This window comes from Nymphaea colorata, chromosome 12, assembly GCF_008831285.2.
Source record: "Nymphaea colorata isolate Beijing-Zhang1983 chromosome 12, ASM883128v2, whole genome shotgun sequence".
NCBI classification, from domain to species: domain Eukaryota; kingdom Viridiplantae; phylum Streptophyta; class Magnoliopsida; order Nymphaeales; family Nymphaeaceae; genus Nymphaea; species Nymphaea colorata.
In genome coordinates this window covers 20,690,559-20,718,055 of record NC_045149.1, presented here as the reverse complement: position 1 = coordinate 20,718,055, position 27,497 = coordinate 20,690,559, and the positions used below count along the sequence as shown (strand labels likewise).

Below are 27,497 nucleotides of genomic sequence, written 5' to 3'. Positions count from 1 at the left end.
ATGTCCTATGTTATCGTTGAAATGGTGTTTTGGGTCCCAAAACCAGGTTTTAGGTTGTCATCCAAACACTACCATAGTCAACATTGTCTGAATTGTTGAGCCAAGGGTGCCATTTTTTGTTCTTGACTACTTTTAATATTTTATATTTGAGATTAATTTTTATACATTTTCATTTATTTTTAAGAATAATATTGTTATCTTGGTAACCAATCATCAATAGAAAAATTGATTTCTACAACATTGTTTATGAGCCTTAATAAGATGGTTAAAATTAGGGTTGCTTGTTTTTTCTTTTCACAAAGGTTGTGTTTGTTTTCCTCCGGATCCGCAATGATCTCATGACTTTAAGGTCGAACCTCCTCCTTCTATCCGACTTTAAATTCATATTTTTTAGCATGTAACATGAACTTAATGAACACAATTAATCAAAGATTTGAAACTGTCAAAACGCAAGGAAAAAAGAAATTTTTTTTAATTTTTTATTATTCAAAAGCTTTTTTTTTTTGGGTATCTTTTTGCCAAATTTTTATTAAAAAAAATCAAATTTTATTTAATTTTCTTTAGTCAAGTAACCAAAGTTTGACGTCGTCGCGGGCGACCGTAGAATTGTTTGTTGGCCTTTTTCAATTTATGCGCACCATATCACGAATTATTTATGGACATAAGAACAAGTGAATACTAAATTCCCGAAACACCCCTGACCACTAAGCCGATACTTCCGTAGTTCCGTTGGACTGTGCTTGCAATATCGGGACCGTTGAGGGCAATTAATGAACTATGAAAAGGGCGGGAGTAGGTGGCTGAAGCTGGTGGGACTCCCCATAAAATGGAGCTGTTCGTCGTTCATTGATGAGCGGTGACTTGTGAGGAGTTGCAACTTTCTTGCAGCTTCCAACAGATTGACGAACAACCATGGGAGCTCATGGTGCAGGAGCAGATCATGGTGGTGAAGAATACATCTCTCTGCTACACAAGGTAAGTGAAATCTTTTTTTCCTTCATGTTTCTATTTTTTTTAGAACATTTGGTTCTTTTGTCTTCCGACTGTAATGGATGTAAGTACTTGTGAAATTTGAGTTGGGTTCCTTGGTTTTATGTTCATCCATCGGCAGTGTTGTTTAAGAGCAGAGAAGTTGTGATTCTTTTGGGCTGCTGCAGAAAGCAGATGCCTGGTATTCTGCACCCATTTTCTTTATGTTTCTAAAATTAGGGGACATGAGTTTTGATCGGAGAAGTTTTGATCATCAACACCGTTTTAAAGCGAAGGAGTCCTGAATGATCTTTTGTTTAAGAGCAGATAAGTTTTTCAAATTTGAGTTATGTTCTCTGATTTTATGGTCATCAATGGCTTTTAAGAGCAGAGAAGTTATGATTATTTTGGGTTGCCGCAGAAAGCAGAGGCCTGGTATTCTGCACCCATTATCTTTATGCTTCTAAAATTTTGAACATGAGTTTTGATTGCAGAATTGGAATTTAACTTCAGTTCTTTGATCTTATGATCATCAACGTTGTTTAAAAGCAGAAGAGCCGTGATTCTTTTGTTTTAAATCAAAGATGAGTTCTGTTCTCATCAATGGCGTTTAAGAGTTGTGATTCTTTGAGTTGCTGCAGGAAGCAGAGGCTTGGCAGCCTGCTTAAAAAGGATATGCAAAAGAACCCATTATCTTTATGCTTCTAAAATTGGTGGCAGTGAGTTTTGATTGCACTTTAACTCCAGTACTAAAGAACTAATTTGGAACTCCTGAATCTTACAAGTAGCAAGGCTACCGTGAATTTCATACATGCAATTCTTTGTATGTCTGATCCTATCTCTCAAAAATCAAGTACAGATTAATTCTTCTCTTAATTCGACCCCAAATTACTCTAAACACATTACGCAATTTCCTGGTGGGACAACTTGTCTGAGATAGAATGTCCAGGTCAAACATGTTTTAGATTGATTCACCTGTGTTGGGTTTGGACTTTTTACCAAATTATGGCAACCCTTAGATATTAAATTCTTCAGTCCTCACCTTCCTCAACTTAGAAAATTTTTTGTTCTCATAATCAGCCTTCCTTCCACTTGTACTAGTTGGTGGTTGCTTTTGAGTTTTGAGTATGAAATTTATCATTTTTCATCCACTTTTGTCATAAAAGCAAAGTTGGGAATCCACAGCTCAATATTACATAGGGTAGGGTAATCTTTTTCTTGAACATTTATTTATATATATATATTTTTTTAAAAATTGGGGTCTATTTTGTGTTTCAGGATGCAAGTGAGGAAGTGACAGAGGATGGGTCTGTTGACATTCAGGGAAGGCCTGCTCTCAAGAGCAAAACTGGCAATTCAAGGGCAGCTACAATTATTCTAGGTGAACTATTTATCAGATTATGCTGAACTCTTTATTTCCTTTACATAGAAAATTAAAAACCTATTTTCATGATTTTTCTGGGGATTTTAATGGAAAAAAATGGAAATTAAATTATATTGGTGAATAAATAGTTTATAAAGACTATAAAAAAGAAAGATAAGGAAGGTCAAGCTAAAACCAGTCTTAAAATCAGAGTGGTTGGCCTTCAATGTGATATTGGAAAAAAATAGGGGCATTTTTGTAGTTTTTCTTGCCGTAACGTGGCGGTACTTGACAGTTTCTAATCGAAATGTCGGGTCTGCGTGGGAAGCGGCCTTGAGGACAAACCTTTGCCCCTTACATCCCCTTAATTTTCGAGGGGTGCCACATCGTAATTACGAGGTCGATGGAGATTCATGGCCACGTGGGGCCCATTCAAGTTCTACCGGCTTCCAATCCTTTCCGCTCGTATTTAATAATAATAATAATAACAATAATAAATTTTCATTAAAAATAATTTTTAATCTAAAAAAATGGTCGATACAAGGGAAGTCGATGCGAGCTAGAAATTGACTTTTACATCTTTGGTTTATGTTAGCTACTCTTCTTTTGTCTTTACTTTTCTAATTTTGCGGTTATGTATGTGGTTGAAATCATTCTCAAGGGATTTTCAATTTCATTTCTTCTCTCTAAAATTTTTTAATTTTAGAAAAAGAACCAAAGAGGAAAAAATTAAGTAATTTAAGACTGAATCTGAGTTCGAGTCTCAAATCCGATAAAGTTCCAATTTGATTAAGCATCAAAGTCGTTAACTTCTTATCTTTGTAGGATCCAGTTTCAGTTTCAAAATTTCAAGTCTGAACACCACTTCGAGTGTGAGTCATGTTAAGGAAGATCCCATCGAATAGGATATTTTAAACAGTAGATACGCTCGAGTTAGCATTTACCTCCCTACAATGGCGGAGCTTGGATATTTTGGGTGATGGGTGCTTGTAATGAACCTGCATCTTGTTATTTGGCCTTCCTTCTGGTGCCATTCTTTTCAAATTTCTGCCATTTTGTTATCTGACTTCGTTATAGTGTTGATATTGTAAGTTCTAACGGTTGCAACTCACAGTTAATTAGAAAAGCAAAGATCAATATTTGAATGCATCTCTTAATATAATTTGATCAGAACAGGGGTGGAGCTAAAAAATTTTCGTTAACAGATACTTGGTATAAAGTTTTAATTTTTTAAGATGCATAAAATGAGAAAAATTGCTCAGAAATACAAATATAAAAATAAAAAATTTATTTTGAGATCCGAGTGGGCAATTTCCTACACTTAGCCCTCGCAATTACTGATGATAATGTTGATGATGCATTTGCAGGGGTTGAGCTCTTTGAGAGCCTAGCAGGCTTTGGCATCTCCTCCAACCTGCCTATATACTTAAGGAAGGTGCTCCACCAGGGTAATGCCTCTATTGCAGCCAGCGTCACCACATGGACAGGGACCAGCTACCTTACACCTTTGTTGGGAGCCCTGTTTGCTGATTCATACTGGGGCAGATATTGGACTACTTTCAACTTCTTCTTTGTCTATGCCATGGTAACTCCAACAAATTTTTGATGTTTGGTTTTCTTTTGAGAAAATGAGAATTTCATATCTATCCATAAATATGTTTACAACATCTCATTACAAGAAAATGTAATCCTATACCGAAGACTTTTGGAAATCTTTGAGGGTTTATAAGGAGGTTGGCTAATGATTAGTTGTCATGTTTGTAGCATCTCATTCTGAGACCCTATACTGAAGATTCATGGAAATCTTCATGGGGTTTATAAGGAGGTTGCCTAACCAATTAATTGTCATTGTTCCCAAATTTGGAGTACGTTCATGAAATATTTTGTTCATGAAATATTTTAAAAAGTGTTCCATAGGTAAAAAGTGTTCCATGGGTACATGGAAGTTGGAACAATAACATATCGTTATTGTTGCCAAACAGACCCTTAGGGATTTTTTGGTAATTGGAATAGTTTGTGAGTGTTTCATAAATTTTCTCCAATTCTTTAGGGTAGATTCATGGAACAGTCACCGAGTGTTCCAACTACCAAATAGCCTCTCATGAAACTGTGTATGAATCAGGCTCAGTGCGGGAGTAGGTTAAGTTGTTTCAGTGCCTAGCTATAATATATAGAGAACTTGATATGCTTCTTGTCATAGTCAAGACAGGGAGGGGTTACAATACTTGAATTGGGTAGTTCGAGTACATTATAGTGGTGAAATGAAACACCAAATTCAACCTCATTTAACTTTCTAGGAATTTTACCAATCCGAACATGATACGCTTGTTATTACCTATCACTATTTCATGGATCGATAATGATACAAAAGAATCTCAAATTGACCAATATTTGCCTTGTGTATACTGATCGCAGGGTATAGTAATTCTCACTCTATCAGCATCTCTCTCAGCATTGAAGCCTCCAAGCTGTGAAGGAGTTGAATGCCCTTCAGCTACTTATGTGCAGAAGATGGTCTTCTTTGTTGGATTGTACCTTGTCTCTTTTGGGTCTGGGTGCATCAAGTCCTCTCTCCTGCCGCTGGGTGCTGATCAGTTCAGTGATATGGACCCAAAAGAGAGTGTGAAGAAGGGGTCCTTCTTCAACTGGTTCTACTTCACCATGAGCTTTGGTGCTTTCATCTCAAGCAGTGTGCTGGTGTGGATTCAAGAGAACATTGGATGGGGGGTGGGATATGGCATCTCCGCGGGCTTCATTGCCCTTACAATTGCCATGTTTGTAATGGGTACCCCCTTCTACAGGCTGCAGAAGCCAGGAGGCAGCCCTTTGACAAGGGTGTGGCAGGTGCTCATCGCGGCTTTTAGGAAGACAGCTCTTCCAACTCCCACTGATGGCAAGCTCCTCTATGAGGAAGAAAGCAATTCAACTGGAAATACCCACCTCCATCTTCCTCACACTGATGACTTCAGGTTGCTTTTTCTCTCTCTTGCTCTGTTTTCTTTCTCTGTACACTTCAATTTTGTCCACAGACCTTTGAAAACCAAATTTTTGTGTTGTTCTATGAGTTTTTCCTGAGAACATGAGATTTGCAGCAAAGATGTGAACTGAGAGTTTTTATCTGTTCCTGATATTCAGGTTCTTAGATAAAGCAGCAATAAAATCCGATAGGGACATGGAGGATGGAATTTGCAGGAATCCGTGGAGATTATGCACCGTCACACAAGTGGAGGAACTGAAGTTACTGTTGCGCCTGTTGCCTATGTGGGTTACTGGTATTATATACTCCGCAGTATATGCTCAGATGTACACAGTCTTCATAGAACAAGGCAGCATCATGGAGAGAAATGTTGGAAGGTTTGCTGTTCCACCTGCCATGCTGTATGCCTGTGAGGTGCTCACTGTGATCTTATGGGTCCCAATTTATGACACCATCGTCGTTGCGATTGCCCGGAGGTTCACCGGCAACCCGCGGGGTTTATCGGAGCTGCAGAGGATGGGCATAGGGCGGTTCTTGATCATTCTTTCCATGACAGTGGCTGCTCTTGTGGAGATGAAGAGGTTGGAGAGCAGCAAGGAAGGCAAGTTGACGAACATAGCATGGCAACTTCCTCAGTACTTCTTCATTGGTGTTTCTGAGGTGTTCACTTATATTGGGCAGCTGGAATTTTTCTATGATCAGTCACCTGATTCCATGAGGAGTGTCTGCACTGCCATGTCTCTGTTAACTATTTCACTTGGGAACTACTTCAGTTCTTTGATTATGGCCTTTGTGAGCTGGGCTACAACAAAGGGAGGGGGGCCAGGATGGATACCTGATGATCTGAATGAAGGGCACTTGGATTATTTCTTCTGGGTGTTAAGTGGGGTTAGCATATTGAACTTGGTTGCCTATGTTGCTTGTGCGAAGCGATATAAGCTCAAGAGAATTGCCCATGACCCCATTATCTGTTAATATGTATAAGAGCTTTGTTGCGTTGATCATAGAAAAAAAATAAATGGTCAATTAGATGATCATGATTCAATTTCTTGAGCAGATGTAACAAAAATCCCTGGTTTTCTTACCATGTCAAGATTGTCAAGTGGTATGAAAAAGCTACTTATTTGCCTCTTAATATAGCAATAGAAGAAGTCGACATAAAGAGCAGCCTGAATCGTGCCTGATATCAAATCGCCCACAGTTCAGTTACAGGAGAGGAAAATTGATGAACAAGTAAATGTCAAGAGAAGATGTCATCGGATCTGCCTTGTGGGACTGCTACATGCAGTTCTAATCAGGATAAAAACCATGTAACCTGACTTTGGGATATAACTTGACACGGGTACTGCTAGGATCCATGTTTAGGTGTTAACAAAATCAATTGCAAGTCAGTAAAAGGCTAAAAGCATGCTACGTAAGATCCATGGATTCAAATCCAGAGTACCAAACGCCCTCTTAGAGGTTTTTTTTTTTGTCCTTAAGTGATGTGGGATATGTCAATTATATATATATATGTGTGTGTGTGTGTATGTGTGTGTCCGACAAGACTGTGCAAATGATTCAATTCAATCTTAAGCTTGATGGAAAGGCAAGAATTATAAAAGGATGGAAAGATACAGAAAAGAAGGAGATGAATTAACAATGAGGAGGGGAAGGGAAAAAATTGAAATAAAGCCTGTTTAGATAAAACAGAAAGAAAATCAAAAAAATTGTCAAAAATCATGTTTGTTTGACTACACAAACTTAACAAAACGAAAAAAACTTAAGTCAGTTTATAATAATGCTCGTAACACCCTTGATTTTGATTATAATAGTTCTCTTTTTCTCATTTGGTTTATCTCTTTCTCTTTATAATAAACTAGCCAAAGTTTGAAATTGGTTGACCAGTTTTAATTAGAAATTGATTCCATTTGGCCATAGCAATCCTAGAACTCAAAGTTACTCATAACGAAGCCAGCCGGCAGAATATTCTTACTCGTGTTGCATCTTCAGTTTCAAGAGGGAGCCGTCCTTCAAGGTAATAACAAGCCATTATTGGTTATCTGCTTCTTTCGTACTTCAGCTTACATGTTACATGTCGGTAACATCCTTTTGCGACAGAAATGCCACATGGATTCAACGCCGCCTGGCCCGACTTGCACCAACTTCATTGACGATAAGACACTCATGGTTGTTGGCTTGTACAACTATCATTGCTCGACTAATAATATAGGCTGATGTGAAAGAAAGGACGGGCAGCCAATAAAAAATTTCAGTCTACCCATCACAATCAAGAAAGGAGGAAATTAGGGTTTGAAAAAGTGGCAGAAAGAGAGAGAGAGCCTGCCGGTTGAACTCTTCTTCATTTCCACATCACTCACTAGTAAACATTAGCTTCCAGCAGCTTACAGGGTAATCCCGATAGCAAGATGAAACGACCTTTCAATTTTCTCCCAGTCTCCTTTTTTTTTTTTTTTTTTTGAGAAAATCCAAAAAATCATTTCGTTTTCCTTCACTATTTTTCTGTCTTTGCATCCAAACACACACATATATATATATATATATATACCCCTTGAGAGAAAAAAAAAGTAGACCCCTTCAATTCTTAATACGAAAATATTTTGAACAACAAATTGACATTCTAACGTATTTATAAGTACTAATTCAATGTAGACTATGAGTCCAAATTGTTTTTTTTTTTTAAATTGATTTTTATACTATGAAAATTTTGAAAGAGCCGTTCATTTTTTCTACTGTTACAGGAACATGCACAACTCAAAAATTGACTAGCTTAGTGTATGATTTTCAAAAAAAAAAAAAAAAAAAGCTCTTCAAATCATATCTATTCAGTGGGATAATATAAAAAGGTAATTCAATAATCATTTTTGAATGGTTTGGTCAATATTTTAAACTATTTCTTTCAATTTTATACAAAAATTAACTCAAGCTTATAAATCAAGAAAAGTCTAAGACCATCAATTTTTAAAACTTTATACATTTACTTTATACATACAAAAGAAAAGTCTAAGACCATCAATTTTTAAAACTTTATACATTTACTTTATACATACAATTCCATGATTTTCTTAAGACTTATAAAGGGGGAGAGTGTGTGTATATATATATATATATATATATATATATATATATATATATATATATATATATATATATATATATATTGCTTATTTTAACTACTTATTTTTTTTTTTGAAATTTTGGATTTGCTTGTGAATCATGTAGTTAGGGTGCTATTGTCAATCTTATGGTATATTACAATAGTTCATGTCATTAATATAGTGTATTATAATGCACAAGACATATTATTATAGCTTTTAATATTGATCCACTGCATTAGAGAAGGGGTACATAAAAAAACACTATGTAAAATCGCTTATCTAAAGGGTGTAGCATAGCTGGTCGGGTTAGAAGTATGTATAAAGGCATGTTTATAGTTTGATTCCTGTAGGCATTATGTTCTTTGTGTTTTAAGTGGTAAGACCATTTATCCAAGTTGAATGGTGCATCATTGTTATCGTTGACACCGACACAACTCAGGACCCAAAGATAGAGAGAATGGGGGCCCCTTCGAAAAGAAAGGGTAGTGGCAGGCTATCCAGTATCCACCACAATGAAAGGGGACGAGTGGGTCCAACGAAAAATGAGAGGCGGCGGCTAACAAAGTCTACAATGTCATGTTAGAGAACAAGAAAAGAGGGTAAAACAACCTTTCCGTGGTATCATAGCACGGTTCATCACTTTTGTGTGTACCTTAAGAATGATAGACAACACCCTAAAAATTTAATTTAAAAAAGTTGAAGATAATGAGAGATCTTCAAAGACTTATCAAGAAGTTGTTAAAGTGAGTGATTGTTTTGGTTCATAATTTGTTTCAAACTAAAACCAAAACTCATACAAGATACTTGTGTTACAAGTTTATAACTCTTAACTAATTTGGGTCCGAAATTTTCATTTAAATTTTTCTTTGAGTCAATTTGGGCATTTGCCAACTGGACCACGCCACCAGAAAAGCAGCGCATTCGTACTGAAAATTATTTTTAGAACATAGCAGCAAACATCAATGAGACATTATTTGAGATGCCATTCGGTTGCGTTTGAGGCAGCAATTCTTGTTTTGAATCTTTTGTTGCCTCAAAGTTTCATTGTGAAAAAGAATGTGATTGACATGCGGTACAGTGGAAATGTATAACAATTAAATATATCAAAACATTAATATATAAATGTATAACAATTAAATATATTAAAACATTAATATATATATTAAACTAATTTTATGAGGTTGTCTGTTGAGTTGAGGAGTTGAGTGAGCGTTCAAAATCGACGCTATCCATTTAATAGAAAACAACCTTATGTGTCGGTTAAATCAAACGCCACGAACTCCTTTACGACTGGTACTGTTTGCTTGCGTTAAAATTGAAAAAAAGAAAAGAAAAAGAGAAAAGCTTCGCTTGTTAATCCTTCTCACGTTTTCTTTTAATTAAAAACTTGAAAAGATAAAGATCTGGTATGATTATTTAGCAAAAATCACCCTTATAAATATATTTATCATCTACGTGGGACGGCCGCCTGAAGATATAATCCTTGATCAACCGTCCACCCAAATTTGACTTCACAGATGTCTCAATCCTTAAATTTTTGTGCTTTCTTTGACCCACAGTTAGGTTTTTGTGACGGTTCTTTCTTCGTATACGAATCAAAGTTAGGCACGCCCACCGTCACTGTCACTATTGAAGCCTCTACTGGCTTCGTCCCAATTTCCTGCACATAAAAACAAGAGAACCAACCAACATTTCTTGTTGGGTAAAGCGTTAGCGTTAGGATTCTAACAAGGAAGTAGGTAGGTGGAGCAAGCCAGAGAATTCCCCTATAATTGGATATATTCATCATTCGTTGACGTGCACTGACTTGTGAGGAACAGACTCCCAACGACGATGGGAGCTGAAGGCGCAGGAGGAGATCACGGTGGTGAAGAACGCATCCCTCTGCTCCACAAGGTAAGTGAATTTGGTTTCCTTCACACTACTAATTTTTTTCAAAGAATTTGGTTCTTCTGTCTTCCCCCTGTAATGGGTCTAAGTGCTTTTGAAATTTGAGTTCAGTTCTTTGACTCGACGACCGTCAATGCTGTTTAAGAGCAGAGAAGTGAGTCTTTTGGGTTGCCGCAGAAAGCAGAGGCCTGGTATTCTGCACCCATTATGAGATTATCTCTGTGCTTCTACAATTGGTGGACATGAATTTTAATTGCGGAAGTTTTCAAATTGGAGTTCAGTTCTTTGTCAATGTTTGAGAGCAGATAAGTTGTGATTCTTTTGGGTTGCTGCAGAAATCTCAAAACAGAAGCATGGTATTCTGCTTCAAAAGATTAACAGAAGCACCCACAGTCTTTATGCTCTCAGGATTGGTAGAAATGATCTTCAATTACAGACTTATCCACACAAGTTCGTTCATGTTGGACAATCCAACTTTGATCAGCATAAAAAGTGGGCAAGAGTCTTATCAATCCATCTAAACTAACAGCTTTTCGTAAACCAGATTGATCTACACGAGTCTGCTATTTTAGGTGTAAAGGCATGGACTTCTTTTCTATCTATAATTGCCGACTTGGATTTTACCAAATTATCGCAACAGGCCCGACTTCGGGATGAACGATGAACCTCTTGTCCATGTTCAACTGTAATGGTAGGTGGCAGACTCCCCACCTGCAATGGTGGGTGGCACCGGCAGACTTATAAAAATCAGCGGGCCAGGCTGCCAATTTAGCCATTCATCCTGAATCGGTTGCGAATCGGCACTTTTTATATCTATTTTTCAAATAAATGAAAAATAAAGTTAATTAGAAATAAATTATTTAAAATTTTGTAAGTTGGTAATTTGTGACAGCCCTGTATGGCCAATGAACCGAATAGCATTGATGCCAACCGATTCAGTATGATCCAGCCAGCTCGGTTAAGTGGTTGCTCAAGCATGAAAAACCCAGAACTTTTTGGCCAATTTGTCAAAAAATTCAAAGGTGGGATAGTATCATCTTTCAGTAGAGTTACTTGTTCTGTTCTTATTGGGCTAAACCATTTATCCTTTCTCGGACTGGGGTACTCTTACTGCACACCTTCTCAACTTGAGTTTTGCACACACTACCATTTACAGTTCAGTTCAGGAAAGTAGCACCTATAAAAATCGATCCGCAACAACCATGAAAATCAAACAATAGTCTGTGTATAACATTCAAAACTGACCAACTTTGCTACATCTCTTGAGACTAAACTGATCTGAATTTGCCATCTCTTTCTTCTTTTCAATTGTGTGATTCAGGAAGCAAGCGAGGAAGTGGCAGGGGATGGGTCTGTCGATATTCGTGGAAGGCCAGCTCTCAAGAACAGAACTGGGAACTCAAGGGCAGCTAAAGTTATTCTGGGTGAGGAGATGTTTACTTATTAATTACTTTCAACGCTTCGGCGGTGAATTAATTGTTACCCAAATTATTTTAGTCAGAACTAGAGGAAAATAAAACTTTTACGTTTCTATAGCAATCTCCCTGCCTATAATGGCGTTTCTTTGATATGAACTGAGTTTCATAGCTGCAAAATTCGATGCTTGGTAGTGATGCAAAAGAAAAAAATGATGATGATTATGCATTAATTTGCAGTGGCGGAGCTGTTCGAGAGCCTAGCAGGTTCTAGTATCTCCTGCAACCTCACAGTATATCTAACGAAGGTTCTCCGCCAGGGCAACGCTTCTGCTGCAGCAAGCATCAATACATGGACAGGGGCCAGCTACCTTACACCCATACTGGGAGCCCTCTTTGCTGATTCATACTGGGGCAGATACTGGACTATCTTCAACTTCTTCTTTGTCTATGCCATGGTAACCCACACAAACCTCTGATGTTTGGTTCCATTCTAAAAAATCAAGACCCCGATTGTACCCGTCAGTGTAGGGCCGTACACGAGTGGAGTCGAGCATGAGCTTAGTCAGCTCAACTCGACTCATATGTAGGTCGGCTCGAGCTGCAGTCAAGCTGTACAAGGTCAGCTCGAGTTCAACTCGTTAAACTTTGTCCCAGCTCGAATTTGTTTAAGCTCATTTACCAACTCTCCATTTGATACTTTGTCCCAGCTCGAATTTGTTTAAGCTCATTTACCAACTCTCCATTTGATTTGGTCTGTTTCATTGGTTTTAAGTTTGGAAATTATATATATAAAATCTTATATTAAACAAGCTTACTTGAGTTTAGTTGAGTCCACCATGTAACTCAAATTTGAATAATTTATAGGTTCGAGTTTTCGGTTAAACTCGAGCTCCGAGCTCCGAGTTGAGCTTAACCGAGTAAGTTCAAGTCGAGCTCGAGTGGGTTCGACTCATTGGAGCCCTGCACCTTGCTATAAACCCATCAAGATGGTAGCATTAAAATGAGCTCAGATTTGGATCACATACAGACTTTGGATGAAGAATAGGACTACGTCGGCTCTTCGCCAAATGCATAAGCTGTCAAATCCATCAATAGACCGACCTTTCATGGTGAAGGCCCTCGTGTGTAGATGACCACAAGGGAGTCTAGTAGTGCAAATGGACCAACAAATTCAGTACATTCCAACTGTTCATGCATTTAACTGATCTGGATCTCATCCAGTTGCTCATTGGAGAAAGAGAGTCACTCCGCTTCACCACGAGAATATTATCATTATAACTCACAAGCACCTTCCAGCAAAGGATTAGAATTTCTGAACTCTAATTAATCAGGAAAAACTGAAATTTTACTAACGGTGTCGGTGGAATTATATGTTGTCCAGTTGCCACTGTGATCGAACGGAAACTGATGTTTTGCTTGTCTAAACTGAGTGCAGGGTTTAATGATTCTCGCTCTATCAGCCTTTCTTTCTTCATTGGGACCTGCAAGCTGTGGAGGAGTCGAATGCCCTTCGGCCACTAATATTCAGAAGACGGTCTCTTTTTTCGGATTATACCTCCTCGCATTTGGGTCAGGAGGCATCAGCTCCTCACTGGTACCATTTGGTGCTGATCAGTTTAGTGATATGGACCCAAAAGAGAGCTTGAAGAAGGGGTCCTTCTTCAACTGGTTCTCCTTCACCAGCAATGTTGGTGCTCTCATTTCGAGCACTGTGCTAGTATGGGTGCAGGAGAATGTTGGATGGGGGGTGGGATATGGCATCTCTACGGGCTTCATTGCCCTCGCCATCGCCACGTTTGTAATGGGTACGCCCTTTTACAGGCTGCAGAGACCAGAAGGCAGCCCTCTGACAAAGGTTTGGCAAGTCTTGGTGGCCTCTTTTAGGAAGATCACTCTTCAGACTCCTGCTGATGAAAAGCTCCTCTACGAGGAAAGCAAGCCAGGCGCCAGCCATCACCATCTTTCTCACACTGATGACTTCAGGTTGCTCTCTCTCTCCCTCTCTCTCTCTCTCTCTGCAAGGAGTTGAGTTTTGCGTCTTTGTTTCAATCAGGCTGGCATCATAATAACAACATTTGCATATTTTTGAAAACCAAAAGTGTCTTCCTCGGATTTATGGGATTTTCATTGTATGGCTAAGATGTGGACTAAGAGATTTTCTCCCTTCCTCATATTCAGGTTCTTAGATAAAGCGGCAATCGTATCTGACATGGACATGGAGGAAGGGATTTACAGAAACCCATGGAGATTATGTACAGTTACACAAGTGGAGGAGCTAAAGTTGCTTCTGCGTCTGTTGCCTGTGATGGTTACCGGCATCATATACTCCGGAGTGTATGCTCAGATGTTCACAGTCTTCGTAGAACAAGGAAGCATCATGCAGAGAAATGTTGGGAGCTTTATTGTTCCACCAGCGACATTGTATAGCTTTGAGGTGCTCACTGCCATCTTATGTATCCCAATTTACGATACCATCATCGTTGCAGTTGGTCGAAAGTTCACGGGCAATCCACGTGGGTTTACCGAGTTACAGAGAATGGGGATCGGGCGGTTCCTGATTATTCTTTCCATGATAGCAGCTGCACTAGTGGAGATGAAGAGGTTGGAGAGCAACAGGACAGGCAGGTTGATGAACATAGCATGGCAACTTCCTCAGTACTTTCTGATAGGTGTTTCTGAAGTGTTCACTTGCATTGGGCAGATGGAATTTTTCTATGACCAGTCACCTGATTCTCTGAAAAGCGTCTGCACGGCCATGGCTCTGCTAACCATATCACTTGGGAACTACTTCAGTTCTCTAACTGTGACCTTCGTGAACTGGGCTACAACAAGGGGAGGGGATGCAGGATGGATACCTGATGATTTGAACCAAGGGCACTTGGATTATTTCTTTTGGGTATTAGCTGGGGTCAGCGCATTGAACTTGGTCGTCTATATTGCTTGTGCAAAGAAGTATAAGCTTAAGAAGCTAGCCCATGACCCCCAAGTACAGTCAGATGTAAATAAGTAGGGAGACTTATTGTGTTGTTAAATACATAGCAAATGCTCAAGATTATCACCGTTTAATTTTTGGAGCAAATGTAACAGAAATTCATGGCCATGTCAAGATTAACTGTGATTCCACCATCTAAACTGAGAACTGATGACCAGGAAAGAGTAAATAAGAGTGATCTGTGCAAGTACTTTGCTTGCCATACCGCAAACCACAAATAAACAGGGTCGCTTGCAACAAAAATGGAGATGGTGAGACTCCACAACTATATACCAAGCTTATGGAACTCCACTTGTCATTCTTGGACATGTCAATGAGAATGCCCAACCACTTTTGTATCTTATTTGTAGAACTCTGTCCGTCAATAGTATTCACTAGCAATACTCATTGAGCATTTGAACTGCCATCTAATTGGGAGTTACCAGTATCCCTAAAGAAATTTGCCTCCTTAATTAGCTTACATGTCAACAACGCACCAATTCACTTTCACAGAGTATCTATTCTTTGGAAAAAGGAAAAAAACTAGAAGCTTCCTGCCTCGATACCACTCTCATGTTAGACATCAACAGGGAGATGAAATATCAAACATACAGTAAACAGCTCTCTTCCAGGTTGAAAAGCAAGTCAATCCTTGTGTCAGTATAAAGTTTTATCTTAAGCAGGAAGCTTAAGCCTCTCATGGTTCTTCCAGCTGTTCACGTTCAATGGAAAAGTTAGGAAAAATCCAAGAACGTAAAGACAAATGGTATGGTCCGTACGGAAACCTCCTTACCTCTTAATATAGTAATAGAAGAAATCAGCATAAAGAGCAGTCTGAATCAGGCCTGAAATCCAAGCTGTACCAACAATTGGGAAAACTTTCATGGTCCAAATAGCCAACAGACCAATTACAGGAGACAAATAGGAGGGACAATTCAACAGTATCAAGAGAAGAAACTTACGGATCCATCTTGTGTGATGATGCTCAGTGAAGAAACGGTAAATCCAGTTGAGCAAATATAGAGCTCTGTAAGCACTGAAAACAAAAAATGGTGCATGAGGCACATTACCTTCAAAATAGCATAGATAAGGAGGACTAGTAACCACCCAACCAGTTTTCACTTAAACTGATTTTGCAGACAGTTTCAGTCTCTAGATTCATTTTACATATGGGGTATTCTGCTATAATCTCAACTACACTTCTTCTGAAACTCTCTTAGTCTCCAACGTAATTGTCAAAAATACCCGAAGAGAAAGTTGTGGCAAATTGCATATACGGAAATTTTACAAGCAGTCTGAACACAAATTATAATCTTACTGCCATTTGAGGCAGTGACTGTCATGTTTCCCTAAATGACCATACTGCAGTAATTGCACCTTACTGAATCCAGAAAGCTGACTGACTACGAAAAAAAGACAACACTTTTCTAATTTCCCGAAAGCTAAGTTCTTTTGGGCCCTGACGAAAGAAGGTGGCCGTCACCAATTTAAACACAGAGAAGGCAATAAATTATCTAAGTGAGATTATGTGCAAGCCATGGCAATATTTAGTGTCATAGAAGACTTCTTCTGGAAAAGGAACTAAAGAAGAAAAACATCATGAGCAAGTCGAAAATAACCATACCCAAGAAGGAAAACATAGTTTACAGTCAAGTTGTCAATGTTGCTTGACCTCTGTAGCAACACAAGTTGAGGCAAGATTGCAACTGCTTCAAGATACAAGGAAAACGTCCAAAGAATCTGTAATATGCATTCAGGCCATCCAAGTCAGTATAAAATAACTTCCTCAGAAGACTGCAGATCAATCAGTTGTAAGTGCAATAAAGCTTCAACAGATGAATAAATCAATAAGACCAAACATCTAGGTCATAATCATAGATAGCTCATTACCATCCAAAGTAAGTTCAAGGCAGAGGAAATATCTTTGCTGGTAAATCAAAATGTTTCAAGTTTTCAACTATACCTGCAAACATAATATCACACTTTTCTGGAACGCACAGCACCTGGTTGTAGCAAACAGGGCAGGAAGGCATGCTTTGTCTTTATATGTAGATATGAATTTCAAATTGTTTATAGTCTAGACCACCAGATGAAAGACGTCGAAAATCTCAAAAGAAAAAATACGCACACTAAAGATGTTGGATAATAAGTCACATAATTAGAAGCTGAAACTTTAGGTGCCCATTCAGAGAAGATTGGAAAATTGTACGGAACCTGTCACACTGGTGTTGCACCAAACTTTCTTTTGCCTAATCCTGGTCATGTCTTTTGTAACATTAAAAGCTAAATTAACTGCATATTTTCAGATATAAACAGTTTCCAAATTAAAATCACATTTTCATACACAAACATCCCAGTCTGTGGCAGGCCTTTCAAGATTAGAAAATCTAGGGACAAGGATTTACAGAATTAGCAGTCCATGTCGAAAGCATAACAAGAATATGCTGAAATTCCAAAACCTGTTGTGATCTAGGTACACAAGCTGTTCTCTACTTTCCATTGAGACAAAGAATCATGATCAATTAAAAAGATTATGAAAACGTAAGAAGCTAAGAGCTTAGAATTTGGAAAAAAAAAATGCAAGACATTTAGTTAAGATAATGTAATAAAAAGATGAATTTTACTGCCTTTTGCTGATCAATCGAAGCACCCTATAGTAACACCACGACCAATCATCTTAACCAATCTATGAATGTGAAATTTGGGATCTACATAGTATTCAGAACAGGAAAATTCATTGTGTACCATAGCAAAAGATTGAGCTACCACAGGATTTACCCTACCTCACACTTCTAACCTACAGCTACTGGGGCAAAAAGACCATTACTGAATGTCATTGGATTTTCCTCTTTGGTATAAGTTCAGTAGAAATTTTTACTACAATTGGGAAAAAGGCCCTTTCTTTCCACAGATATGCTAAAAAGGTTCCTTTAGAAACAAAATCTTTCTCAACCCAGTCTCATGTTCCTTTGAATACACATATTGCTCAGCCAGAATCCCAGATACCTACTTCAGTTCAGGAAAGTAATTCATAAACATGTCCTTGTATGTGGCCTTATCTCATCAAATTAGAGGACTAGCACATAACACATTTATTTATCTAAGATGCTTCTTTTTCATCTAACTGAATGTAACATCTATAATTATGTTTCGTTTTTTAACAACTTCTGCTGTTTTACATTAACTATGTCCCCATCAAACAATATTTTTATGCAAAAAAATGCATGGGTTCCTTGGACAATAAAACTTGCAAGCTGGTGTTTATGACAATTAGTGCAATGAAATCCATATCGATGAATAAAAATATGATATATAGTAGCAGATACAATATTACTTTAGCAGCACAAATCAATTTATCACACATATAGACACAAAAGATGAGCCTAGATTAGACCATTGTGAGAATGAGAATAACAAAGAAAAATAATGATAGACAAAAGAAGACCAGCAAGCATATTCCTAGCTAATGACACATCAAAGTACATTTTAAGCATCATGTGGCCCAAGACCATCAAACCGTATGACACACTTTCCTCCAGGCATGGAAACAACCATGTGTCTGGACCATTTGAAGATGTCTCTAATGTAGACCCAATGAATTAGGCACAGAAGCGCCCCAAGCATGCAAAATTTTACAGTTTTAAACATTTAAATATGTAATGTGCAAAGTCCATGAGATTCACATACACATGGAAAACAGCTTTATTGTTCGGATTAAAGAGATCATATCCTGGATCAGACCCACAAACATGAGCTGGAGACGTTTGGGATCTTAGCCTTCTAGATGCCTTTTAAACAGTTTTTCAACATGTTTCCCTAAAAAAATGATCCACCCCAACTTGCCATTACGATGACAATAATAACTGGAGGAGAAACAGCTCAATGACAAAGTTGCTGGTCAAAACTTTCCAAATCAGTCCTCGTCCTTATCTCTATGTGAATAGATTGGCCTATCTATTTCCTGTCTCTGTGTATGTTTTCTGTTACCATTACTATCGTAGGACAAAATTGCCTACCTGCTTTACCGTTTATTTGTTAATGACTATAGTTTGTAGATAAGATCCTGATGCAGAGATAGATAGTAAAAAACCGCAATCAACATATGGCAAGCTTCAGCAGTCACAATGCGGCATGCAACTGTACAGAAACAGAAATAACATTCAAACGTGTACATAAGGGTGTACCTCCATGACAGTGAAAGAACGATGAATGAGAAGAGCCAATGCAAAGCATGGCGGGATAAGAAAGTAATGGCGGAAAGTATCTTGATCCTTGTTGTATGTTTGCTTGACGACCTTGTGGTATCTCATGTACCAGACAATACAGACGGACGTAGCAAGGAAAATAATCTTCATAACCGTGTTATATAAAGAAATATACGTTGTGAATAAGTCGAGATACCGTGCGACAAAAACAATAACATACAGCTCCTGTGTTTTAAGAGATATACCTGGCACAAAACAACAAAAAATTGCAATGAAAATCTAACCATCCAAGAAAAATTAAGGCTATAAAAAAGCCTGATATCTAGCTCAATGATAAGAATAGGGCAAAAGCAACGGTTTTTCCAGAGATTATTCAAGACAAGGAAGGAAAATTAATAATGTCAGTTTAGAAAATGTACCCGTGCACCCAAGTTAATAAACAAAAAACTAGCGCAAGTTCATAAGACCCAACCATGGACTTCCTCATCCAACAGTCATTCATGAAAAGGAAGAGACCTGCAAGACTTAATACATTGACCTGAGAAATGTGGAATAGATGTTTAAGAAACAACACCCAAAACCTTAAATACGTTCAACAAAAACACGATTAATGCTAGGAACCGGATGTCAAACTCAAGAAGGTAGGAGGTTGGGGCGTTCAAAATTCAATTGACGTGAGAAACCAAATATCGAACGCTGGAAAAATGACGCTGCGGCAGTCAAATCCAATCAATCCGAGGCAAACAAACATAAGGTCACGAAGTATGAAGTTTGGGTGCACTCAAACACAACCAATCCCAGAAAAACAAAAATCCCATGAAAGATGAAGTTGGGTGCACTGGTAAATCCCAATCATTTATTCGAACACTCGGTAGAATCAAAAGACAACCACAAACTACCGACAAACCGAAACAGGAGGAAGAGAAACTATTGCTTGTTCCATTCCAGAAGTCCAAAACGGAAGAGAAGAATTGCTAAACTTACCAGCACATGATTTCATGGTGCGTATCTTCAGGAGAAGGACGACGATGCTCAGCATATGAGTCATGTCCCCAGCTAGCCTGAAGATGTTCATCTTCGCTCTCTGCCGATCCCCAACAAAGCTGTGTGTATCAATGCTCCTGAAAAAACCGATTTTCTGCACCTCCTTGTTCGAGAGACCTTGCTTCTCACTAATTGGTAACGCTCATCCGTTTTGATCTCGGTCTTGTCTAGTTGATTATCGCCGCTAAGACATTAATGGCATCTAGTTTCTTCTCCGGCATAATATGGGCACAAGGGGTTTGACTCACACTTGATCAGGAGTGCAGACCACGTCTTATCGTGAATGGTCAAAAATAGGACCCCTCTTGTTTGTTCTCAGCCGAAGGAACAAACACGGTCTCAAGAGACGGTAGGGTTTGTTCTCTTTGATTCATGACCCAAAGGAACAAATCCGGTCTCAAGAGACGCTAGGGTTGCAGAAGGGTTGCTTAAGCAAATCTATTTGAGCAAATTTGAGAGTCTCTTCACCTGAATCTGATCTGAATATCATCGAAGCCACCTCTTCTTCTTTCAACTTCAACTTCTGGGGTTTAGAGCTGCTAAGCGATCATATAGTAAACTATTCAACTTCAATGTTATTAAATGTTATGCATTCACCGATGAATAACACCCACATAAATCATATTGAAGATGTATTGTCTGCATTGCCACTCCGCACACCACTCAGTACCACCATCGATGCAACTGTAAACAAGACCGACAAAACAAACGAATCAGAGTGGTTGGCACAACCTTTCATCCTTTTTACTTTTTACTGACACACTTTTCACCAACGATATCTTGAAACGTCTGCAAAAGCATTACCAACGTCTGTCTTTGTTTCACTGACATTTTCTGGTCTTAGGTTTTTTGTAGTGCAAGTTTGTAACCATTTAGAAACTTACGTATGTGGATTGCTGCAGTCAAACCGGATGATTTCATCCGCTTTGTCATGCTTCATTTAGTTATCTCCTTGATCGGATACTTGGAATCTGATTCATACAATATACAGAATTAGAATGAATTTTATATAAGGTCTTAGCATAAAATTTAAGCGATGCAGTTTTTCTTGTTGAAACAATATAACTCGAAGGTAGCTCCATATAAATCCCACCTTCATGAATCCATTTCTACAGTCCAATTTGCTTGAAGCAATGCATTGTATGAGATTTTGATAGCGCGAGCCCAGGGGCTAACAAGCATTCAGAGGGATTAATACAAGTTCAAGGGCCAGTCCGAAAGCACGATGTCTGTGTCGTCTGCACAAGCTGAACCAAGCGACTTATTGGGAAGCGAAGAGCGCTCTTTGATGCAACATTTGCGGCGGTCTTTACAGCCAAGCGGTTTTTAGTATGAAAAAAGGACATAAATATCAACAAGAATGGTATGATGATTGAGTTTAATATTAGATAACAGGTCATGTCATGCGTGACATGAAAAATATGAGAGTTTTTTTTGTAGATTTTTGAAGGCTTATAAGAATGTTGACTAAATAATTAGTTGCCATAATTCCTAGTTTTCTAGCGATGGGAATTGAAGCTATTAGAGTGAGGGTTGAAAATCTCTAAAGCTCTAAAGCCTAAGAGGCCCGGATTGTTATAGTATTTGTCCTTGGTTTTTATTTTTCTTTTATTTGGAATACATATATATGTGTGTGTGTGTGCATAAATTGTTACCCGTGCTTCTGTTGCATGCCATTTTTAGTGACAGTTTTTAAATATTTTGTCATTTTGCAACATTTGGTAGCCAGCTGATTTTAAGTCCTCTTGTGCGCGGGCGTGTGTGTGTATATATAAAAGAAATATTGACTGGATTTTCAAATCCATCTTTTCCAGTTCTATAGCAAGAGAAAAATTAGGTGAAGATAAAAACGATGTGAGTGAGAAAAAGAGATGCAGAATCTCTTGCGTCTGCTGAGACGACTCTACAAATTTAGTGAACAATGTAATGTAAATAGCCACTATTGCATGTGCCCTTGCACACACGAGTTGAATTGTTGCTTTCAAAAAGTTGAGAAAATTTAACCGAATCAACATAAGTCAAGTTCCTTTTTTACTTTTCAAATATCAATATCAAAAGCAACACCAGGAAAGGATAAGTGCAATGTATGGGCTCATCCCCCCTGGAAATAGTAAAGCTTTGTACTTTGGAGAATGGAGCCAACGAGTGTCGGGCTGAGCTGATCCCCTCCATGTGGAGGATCTAATACAAAAACCATAGTGCTTAAAGCGAAAAAGTCACATTTTCATTAATTTTTTTTTTCTTAGGGAAGAACTAAAAGGAAGTTAACAACCCACAACTTGGAAAAGAGCCCTGAAGACCACCAGGGTCCTAGGTGAGATACTCATCAACTAGAGTCGTCGTGATTCCATTATTTAATGTCCACAAGAATAGTTCCTATCACAATGCAAACCATAGTGTAGAAGGTGAAAAAGTACATTTTTCATTATTTTCCTTTTAGGGGAGAACTAAGAAGGAGGTTAACAACTCGCCACTTCGAAAAGAGCCCAGATGACTGTCAGGGTTCTAAGTGGGGTACTCGTCAACTAGAATGGTCGTGATTCTATTGTTTACAGTATAAAAAAAGGTACAAAAATCAAACCGACAACCTTAAGACCACCGGGGCCCTAGCTGAGGTTCTCGTCAACTAGAGTGGTTGTGATTCCATTATTTATAGTATACAAGAATAGTTCCTATGAGAATACAAACCATAGTGTAGGAAGGTGAAAAGGTACATTTTCATTGTTTTCCTTTTAGGGGAGAACTAAGAAGAAGGTTAACCATTCGCCACTTCGAAAAGAGCCCAGAAGACTGTTGGGGTTCTAAGTAAGGTACTCATCAACTAAAATGGTTGTGATTCTATTGTTTACAGTCTAAAAAAATAATACCTAGGAGAATCAAACTGACAACCTGAAGACCACCGGGGTCCTAGCTGAGGTACTCGTCAACTAGAGTGGTCGTGATTCCATTATTTATAGTATACAAGAATAGTTCCTATGAGAATATATACCATAGTGTGGAAGGTGAAAAGATACATTTTCATTGTTTTCTTTTTAGGGGAGAACAAAGAATGAGGTTAACAACCCGCCACTTTGAAATGAGCCCAGAAGACTGCCAGGGTTCTAGGTGGGGTCTTAAAAAAAAGGAAAATTTACAAGAAATGGACCTTTGTGAATAAAACAATGCTTTGAATGGTCGTTCTTGGGTAGGGGCTTTTCTTCTTGCTTTTGGGTGTTCCCCTTTAAGGAGAGAATAAAAGATTCTACTAATTTAAAGCAACAAGAGAGATTGAAATAGTGAAAAAGTGAGAGATTGAAAGGGAATAACCTTTAGGAAAAAAAAAAAAAGATTGGGGTTTTTTCTTCTATTCTTTCATATTGTATTGCTTACAGTTTATCGGAAGGCTTCCTTTTTCCGAAGGTCTTAAAAAGGAGATAAACCTAATCCAAGTTTTAACTAAACATTCATCATTCTACTAACTTTGTTCGATAGTGATCCTTTTGTGCTTTATTCAACTATCTTAGTGCCATAATTGGCCGTTAACTAAACCTTATATAACTGACCAGCTGCTTTAGATGGTGAATCTACCACCTTGTCTTCACCAATCCGTACTTTTAACTCACCATCGGAAAGTTTATCTCTCAAAGTGGTCAGCAGATGCCGGAGCTCGCCGGCGTAGATTTTGCCGGCACGATACTCATTGAAAAACTCGAAACCTTGTGAGAGCTCCTCCTTCAAGTTGCCTGAGATCATCAAAGTGTTCGTTTCTATGGCTTGTGAGAACAGCTCAAAATCAGCCGAATTGATGCCTTCGAATAGGTTGCTTTCCAAAACAACATTGTAGCCTACCGACTGCATGGCTTTCATAGAGTCTGCTTTGGTTATCACTCCATCATGATCACGGTCATAATAATCGAAGAGCTCCCGGAATCCGGCAAGATCTGCACCGGAAAACTGACTCATCATTGTGTAACTTTGTTACTAAGAAACGGAAAGCACATATAATCATATATACTCGAGTAAAGTACAAGGCTGTAGAACTAGAATGAAAGTATGGAATAAAGCATGGATAAGAGACTCTTTCGGCTGTCGGTTATAGAAAAAGAAAGAAGATGTTGGTGGCATATTACTTTGAAGCACAGTTTAGAGTTTCTCTGGAAAATGGTCTCTTTCTTAATGAAGGATTAACTTTATTTTATTTAACAAAAACATCTTTCTTTTTCTTGATAAGTTTGGTAAAGGTCCTTTTGCAAAAATAACTTAAATACTAACCAAGGTCATCCATTTATATTATGATGGCTTGACTATGGTACTCCTACATATGCCGGAGAGAAAATTTAAGATTTATGCAGAATTGTTAAAAAATTATGTCTAAAATATTGTATCAAAAATATATATGCACACCCCAGATGAAATTTTTTTCTAGCATTAATGATTGTTAAGATCACTGTGTTAAGATTTTAAAATTACAAACTACCTACATGGTACTGTTGCTCTACCTCTATGCATAGGAAATTCTCTTTGGAGCAACTGTAATAAGAAGATTTAATTCCTCTAGTCCAAAAGAGAGAGAGACTTGAAATACCAATCATGGTGTGTCCTAGCAGAACGGAAGTGTTAGCTGTATGTGGCCCCTCTTCTGCCGGCTTCCAGCAGACATCATCTAATCTCTCTCTCTCTCTCTCTCTCTCTTGCTTGAGCCTTGTGATGTATGCAAGTCCATAAATACTTATATAAATGTTCTTACTGAGAACATTCATTCATAAGTATCTGGGGAGCAGCCAAACGACAATTTCAGGAGAGGTGAGGTGAAGGAAAATCATGCGGGGCATGAAGTTCTACTCAAAACAAAGCAATCACAAGAAGTCCCGGCGCGGCGCTCACAAGAACACCACCTACCGAGGCTTCTGCTGCACTTGCAGATTAAGCATCTCGTCACCGGAGGAGACCGAGCCGTACTTCTCCGGCACGCCGGAGTACATATCGGCCACCCTCCATACCTTGGTTCAGGACAGACTGGAGAAGCTTATGCAGGAGATGAAGGCAAAGGAGGAGGAGAAAAAGAAGAAGAGAAGGAAGAAGGATGATCAGAAGGAAGACATGTCCAGTTTGGTGGTGGGAACAGACGATTACAAGGTGAAGAGAGTCGCGTTTGCTGTTGAAAAAGAGTCCTTCGAACCACGGGAGGATCTGAAGTGGTCAATGGTGGACATGATAAAGGCCAATGGGATGGTGGAACCCCATGAGTTGAGAAGGCTCCTGCAATGTTACCTGGCCATGAACTCAGAGGGGTGTGCTGCTCTGATTCTTGAGGTCTTCCATGAGGTCTGCTCTCTAATCTTCATGGATTCTCTTGGTCCCCAGGTCATGTAAAATTGTTTTGTGATGTTTTCCTTGTTCTTAGTGTTCATTAATGAAAATAAAATGCTCATAATTTTTTTTTTTTGGTGAGAGAGAAAGTTATTCCACTGCTTAGGCGAGAGCGGAAGCCTCCTTCTTCCCCTTCCCCTTGCCCACAAGGTTCAGACTTACTTCATAAACAGATGGTGAGACTGCTCATGCACTTAAATTAAACTCATAAAATGTAGACGAACTCAGAAAGATTCATTGGTTTCTAGCCAATTGACCAACTTCCAGATCATTCAATCATGAAGAACAAAAGGAAATAAGAAGCAAGAAAGTTGTGACGAAGAATCAAAGCAACGATACCAACTTGGATCCTTGATGCATCATTTTTGCCAACATGCTTGGCTGTCGAATCTTTCCACCCTTTTCTTATAATTTAAACTTCTATCCATTTTTTGTGATTTTTTTTAATAGCAAAGAGAATCTCAAATCTACAACCAGGTGAACAGATTGATACATATCACGCTCTAATTAATTTTATAAAGACGTCTCCATGATCCCATTAAGGAAAAAAGTCATTTCCATAAAAGGTGTAGGGGTTGGTTAGATGACACCCTCAATTAATCCAATTTTCTAAAGACTCAGTTCTATGGAAACCAAATTTCTAATGAGATTTTAAAACTTGGTTTGATTTGTTTGAATGACACACCCGAAACTTAGTTTTTGTGAATAACTTAAGGGAGGTCCGGTCCTTCACTACCTTTCATCTCAATTTTGATGGCACCCAAACACTCTAAAAACTGGTTTTGAGGTGTGATCCAAACGCCTCTATGGTCTTATCTTAATATGTTTGTCCTTCATGGTAGATTGCCTTTAGCCTCATATGCCATTTAATGGGATGAGCTTTCACGGCTCTCGAGTTCGTATAGAATAGGGTTCCTTTTAGGCTGTTCATCTCATCATGTCTCCCATATTCCTCAATCATACTCCTAATTTGCTTTTCTTTCTAGAGCTCATCATCATCAGGAGCAAGTTTCTCATGAACCTCAATCATATTGAAGGTGTAAACAGATAGAATTCTGCCACATTCAAGATCTATTGAGTTTTCGGGTGAGCGACATAATTAATCTCACCACCCAAGTGAGAGCCAAAGCCCACCTCCGTACCCTCCCTTGACGGTCCACATATATCGGTACCAACGGTACGATTACCACCCAAGCGAGAGCCAAAGCCCACCTCCGTTCCCTCCCTTGACGGCCAACGGTGAGATCTCCATGAGTTTCAACTTCCACAAAGGACCCACATATCTTTTGCAATATAAGAACATAGGCCCTCACGAGTCGAACTGCAGACATGCGACATACGTGCCCCAGACCCACCCGTTTGAGCATGGCCATTTGAGATCAATTTAACTGGATCTGCTGAAGAATATGGGACCTGCTTAATCGGATCCAGGTTTAGACATGGCTTTATGGCAAACAACACCAGGAACCCAACAAGGAATGTGGGCACCACAAGGAGCTCATAAGAAATTGTGAGAATCAAACATAAAATAACTTAATTCAGGACGTATGACCAAGTGTGTGTGTAGAAATATATATATATATATATATATATATATATATATATATATATATATATATATATATATATATATAACCAATGTCATCCATATAAAACAGATGAATGATTGAGAACAGAAAAATATGTAAACTAATATTACATAACGAAAATGGTTTTCATTTTTTTGTGTCTTTATTTTTCTCTTAATCGTTCATCATATTTTGGATCAAACATGCAAATTAAATGGTTATGTAACTCTAAAAAGCTAGAGTCACGTTAGACCACTAAAACAACTCTAAAAAGCTAGAGTCACGTATATATACTAGACCACTAAAACAAGAGACAAAACCTGAACCTCTTAATTTTGTGTTAAAAATATTATAAATAAAATATGAATATCCTATTATATTCATAAATAGTAATTTAATGTAAATTGTATCTTAATTGAAGTTTTTTTTTAAGATTGATTTTTCTGCTATCGATTTTTTTTTTTTTTATCTTTGAACGGCTATAATGAAAAGAGAAAAAAAATGTGAACCGGTGCTAGATAATTAAACTTCATGGTTTTCTTTTCCTTTTTTTTTTCCAATTATCCATCCCCCTCTTTTCCCTCTCTCCTGAGAGAGAGAGAGAGAGAATAGGTAAGTGACAAAAAGCCAGACCTACTAAAAATA

General features: G+C 38.3%; 5 protein-coding genes across 5 annotated transcripts; 3 read left to right on the top strand and 2 right to left on the bottom strand.

The window, feature by feature from the left end:
* The first annotated feature begins 843 nt into the window (after positions 1 to 843).
* On the top strand, positions 844 to 6,438 carry LOC116265174 (protein NRT1/ PTR FAMILY 8.3-like). The gene is made up of 5 exons (XM_031645719.2): positions 844 to 975; positions 2,248 to 2,350; positions 3,700 to 3,917; positions 4,748 to 5,301; positions 5,468 to 6,438. The coding sequence occupies exons 1-5, from the start codon at positions 913 to 915 to the stop codon at positions 6,282 to 6,284; spliced, it is 1,755 nt and encodes a 584-aa protein (XP_031501579.1). The 5' UTR covers positions 844 to 912; the 3' UTR covers positions 6,285 to 6,438.
* Positions 6,439 to 10,094: 3,656 nt separating this feature from the next.
* Positions 10,095 to 14,815, top strand: LOC116265173 (protein NRT1/ PTR FAMILY 8.3-like). Its single transcript, XM_031645718.2, has 5 exons — positions 10,095 to 10,303; positions 11,619 to 11,721; positions 11,953 to 12,170; positions 13,151 to 13,698; positions 13,894 to 14,815. The coding sequence occupies exons 1-5, from the start codon at positions 10,241 to 10,243 to the stop codon at positions 14,723 to 14,725; spliced, it is 1,764 nt and encodes a 587-aa protein (XP_031501578.1). The 5' UTR covers positions 10,095 to 10,240; the 3' UTR covers positions 14,726 to 14,815.
* A 206-nt stretch (positions 14,816 to 15,021) lies between these two features.
* Positions 15,022 to 20,435, bottom strand: LOC116265175 (ER lumen protein-retaining receptor-like). Its single transcript, XM_031645720.2, has 6 exons — positions 19,876 to 20,435; positions 18,871 to 19,136; positions 16,311 to 16,426; positions 15,649 to 15,722; positions 15,480 to 15,543; positions 15,022 to 15,398 (listed from the first exon to the last, which is right to left on the bottom strand). The coding sequence occupies exons 1-6, from the start codon at positions 19,964 to 19,966 to the stop codon at positions 15,362 to 15,364; spliced, it is 648 nt and encodes a 215-aa protein (XP_031501580.1). The 5' UTR covers positions 19,967 to 20,435; the 3' UTR covers positions 15,022 to 15,361.
* A 3,022-nt stretch (positions 20,436 to 23,457) lies between these two features.
* Positions 23,458 to 23,877, bottom strand: LOC116265312 (calmodulin-like). The gene has a single exon (XM_031645865.1). The coding sequence runs from the start codon at positions 23,875 to 23,877 to the stop codon at positions 23,458 to 23,460; it is 420 nt and encodes a 139-aa protein (XP_031501725.1).
* An 867-nt stretch (positions 23,878 to 24,744) lies between these two features.
* LOC116265311 (transcription repressor OFP8-like) lies at positions 24,745 to 25,287 on the top strand. The gene has a single exon (XM_031645863.1). It carries the CDS (start codon positions 24,745 to 24,747, stop codon positions 25,285 to 25,287), a length of 543 nt encoding a protein of 180 aa, XP_031501723.1.
* The last annotated feature ends 2,210 nt before the right edge of the window (positions 25,288 to 27,497 follow it).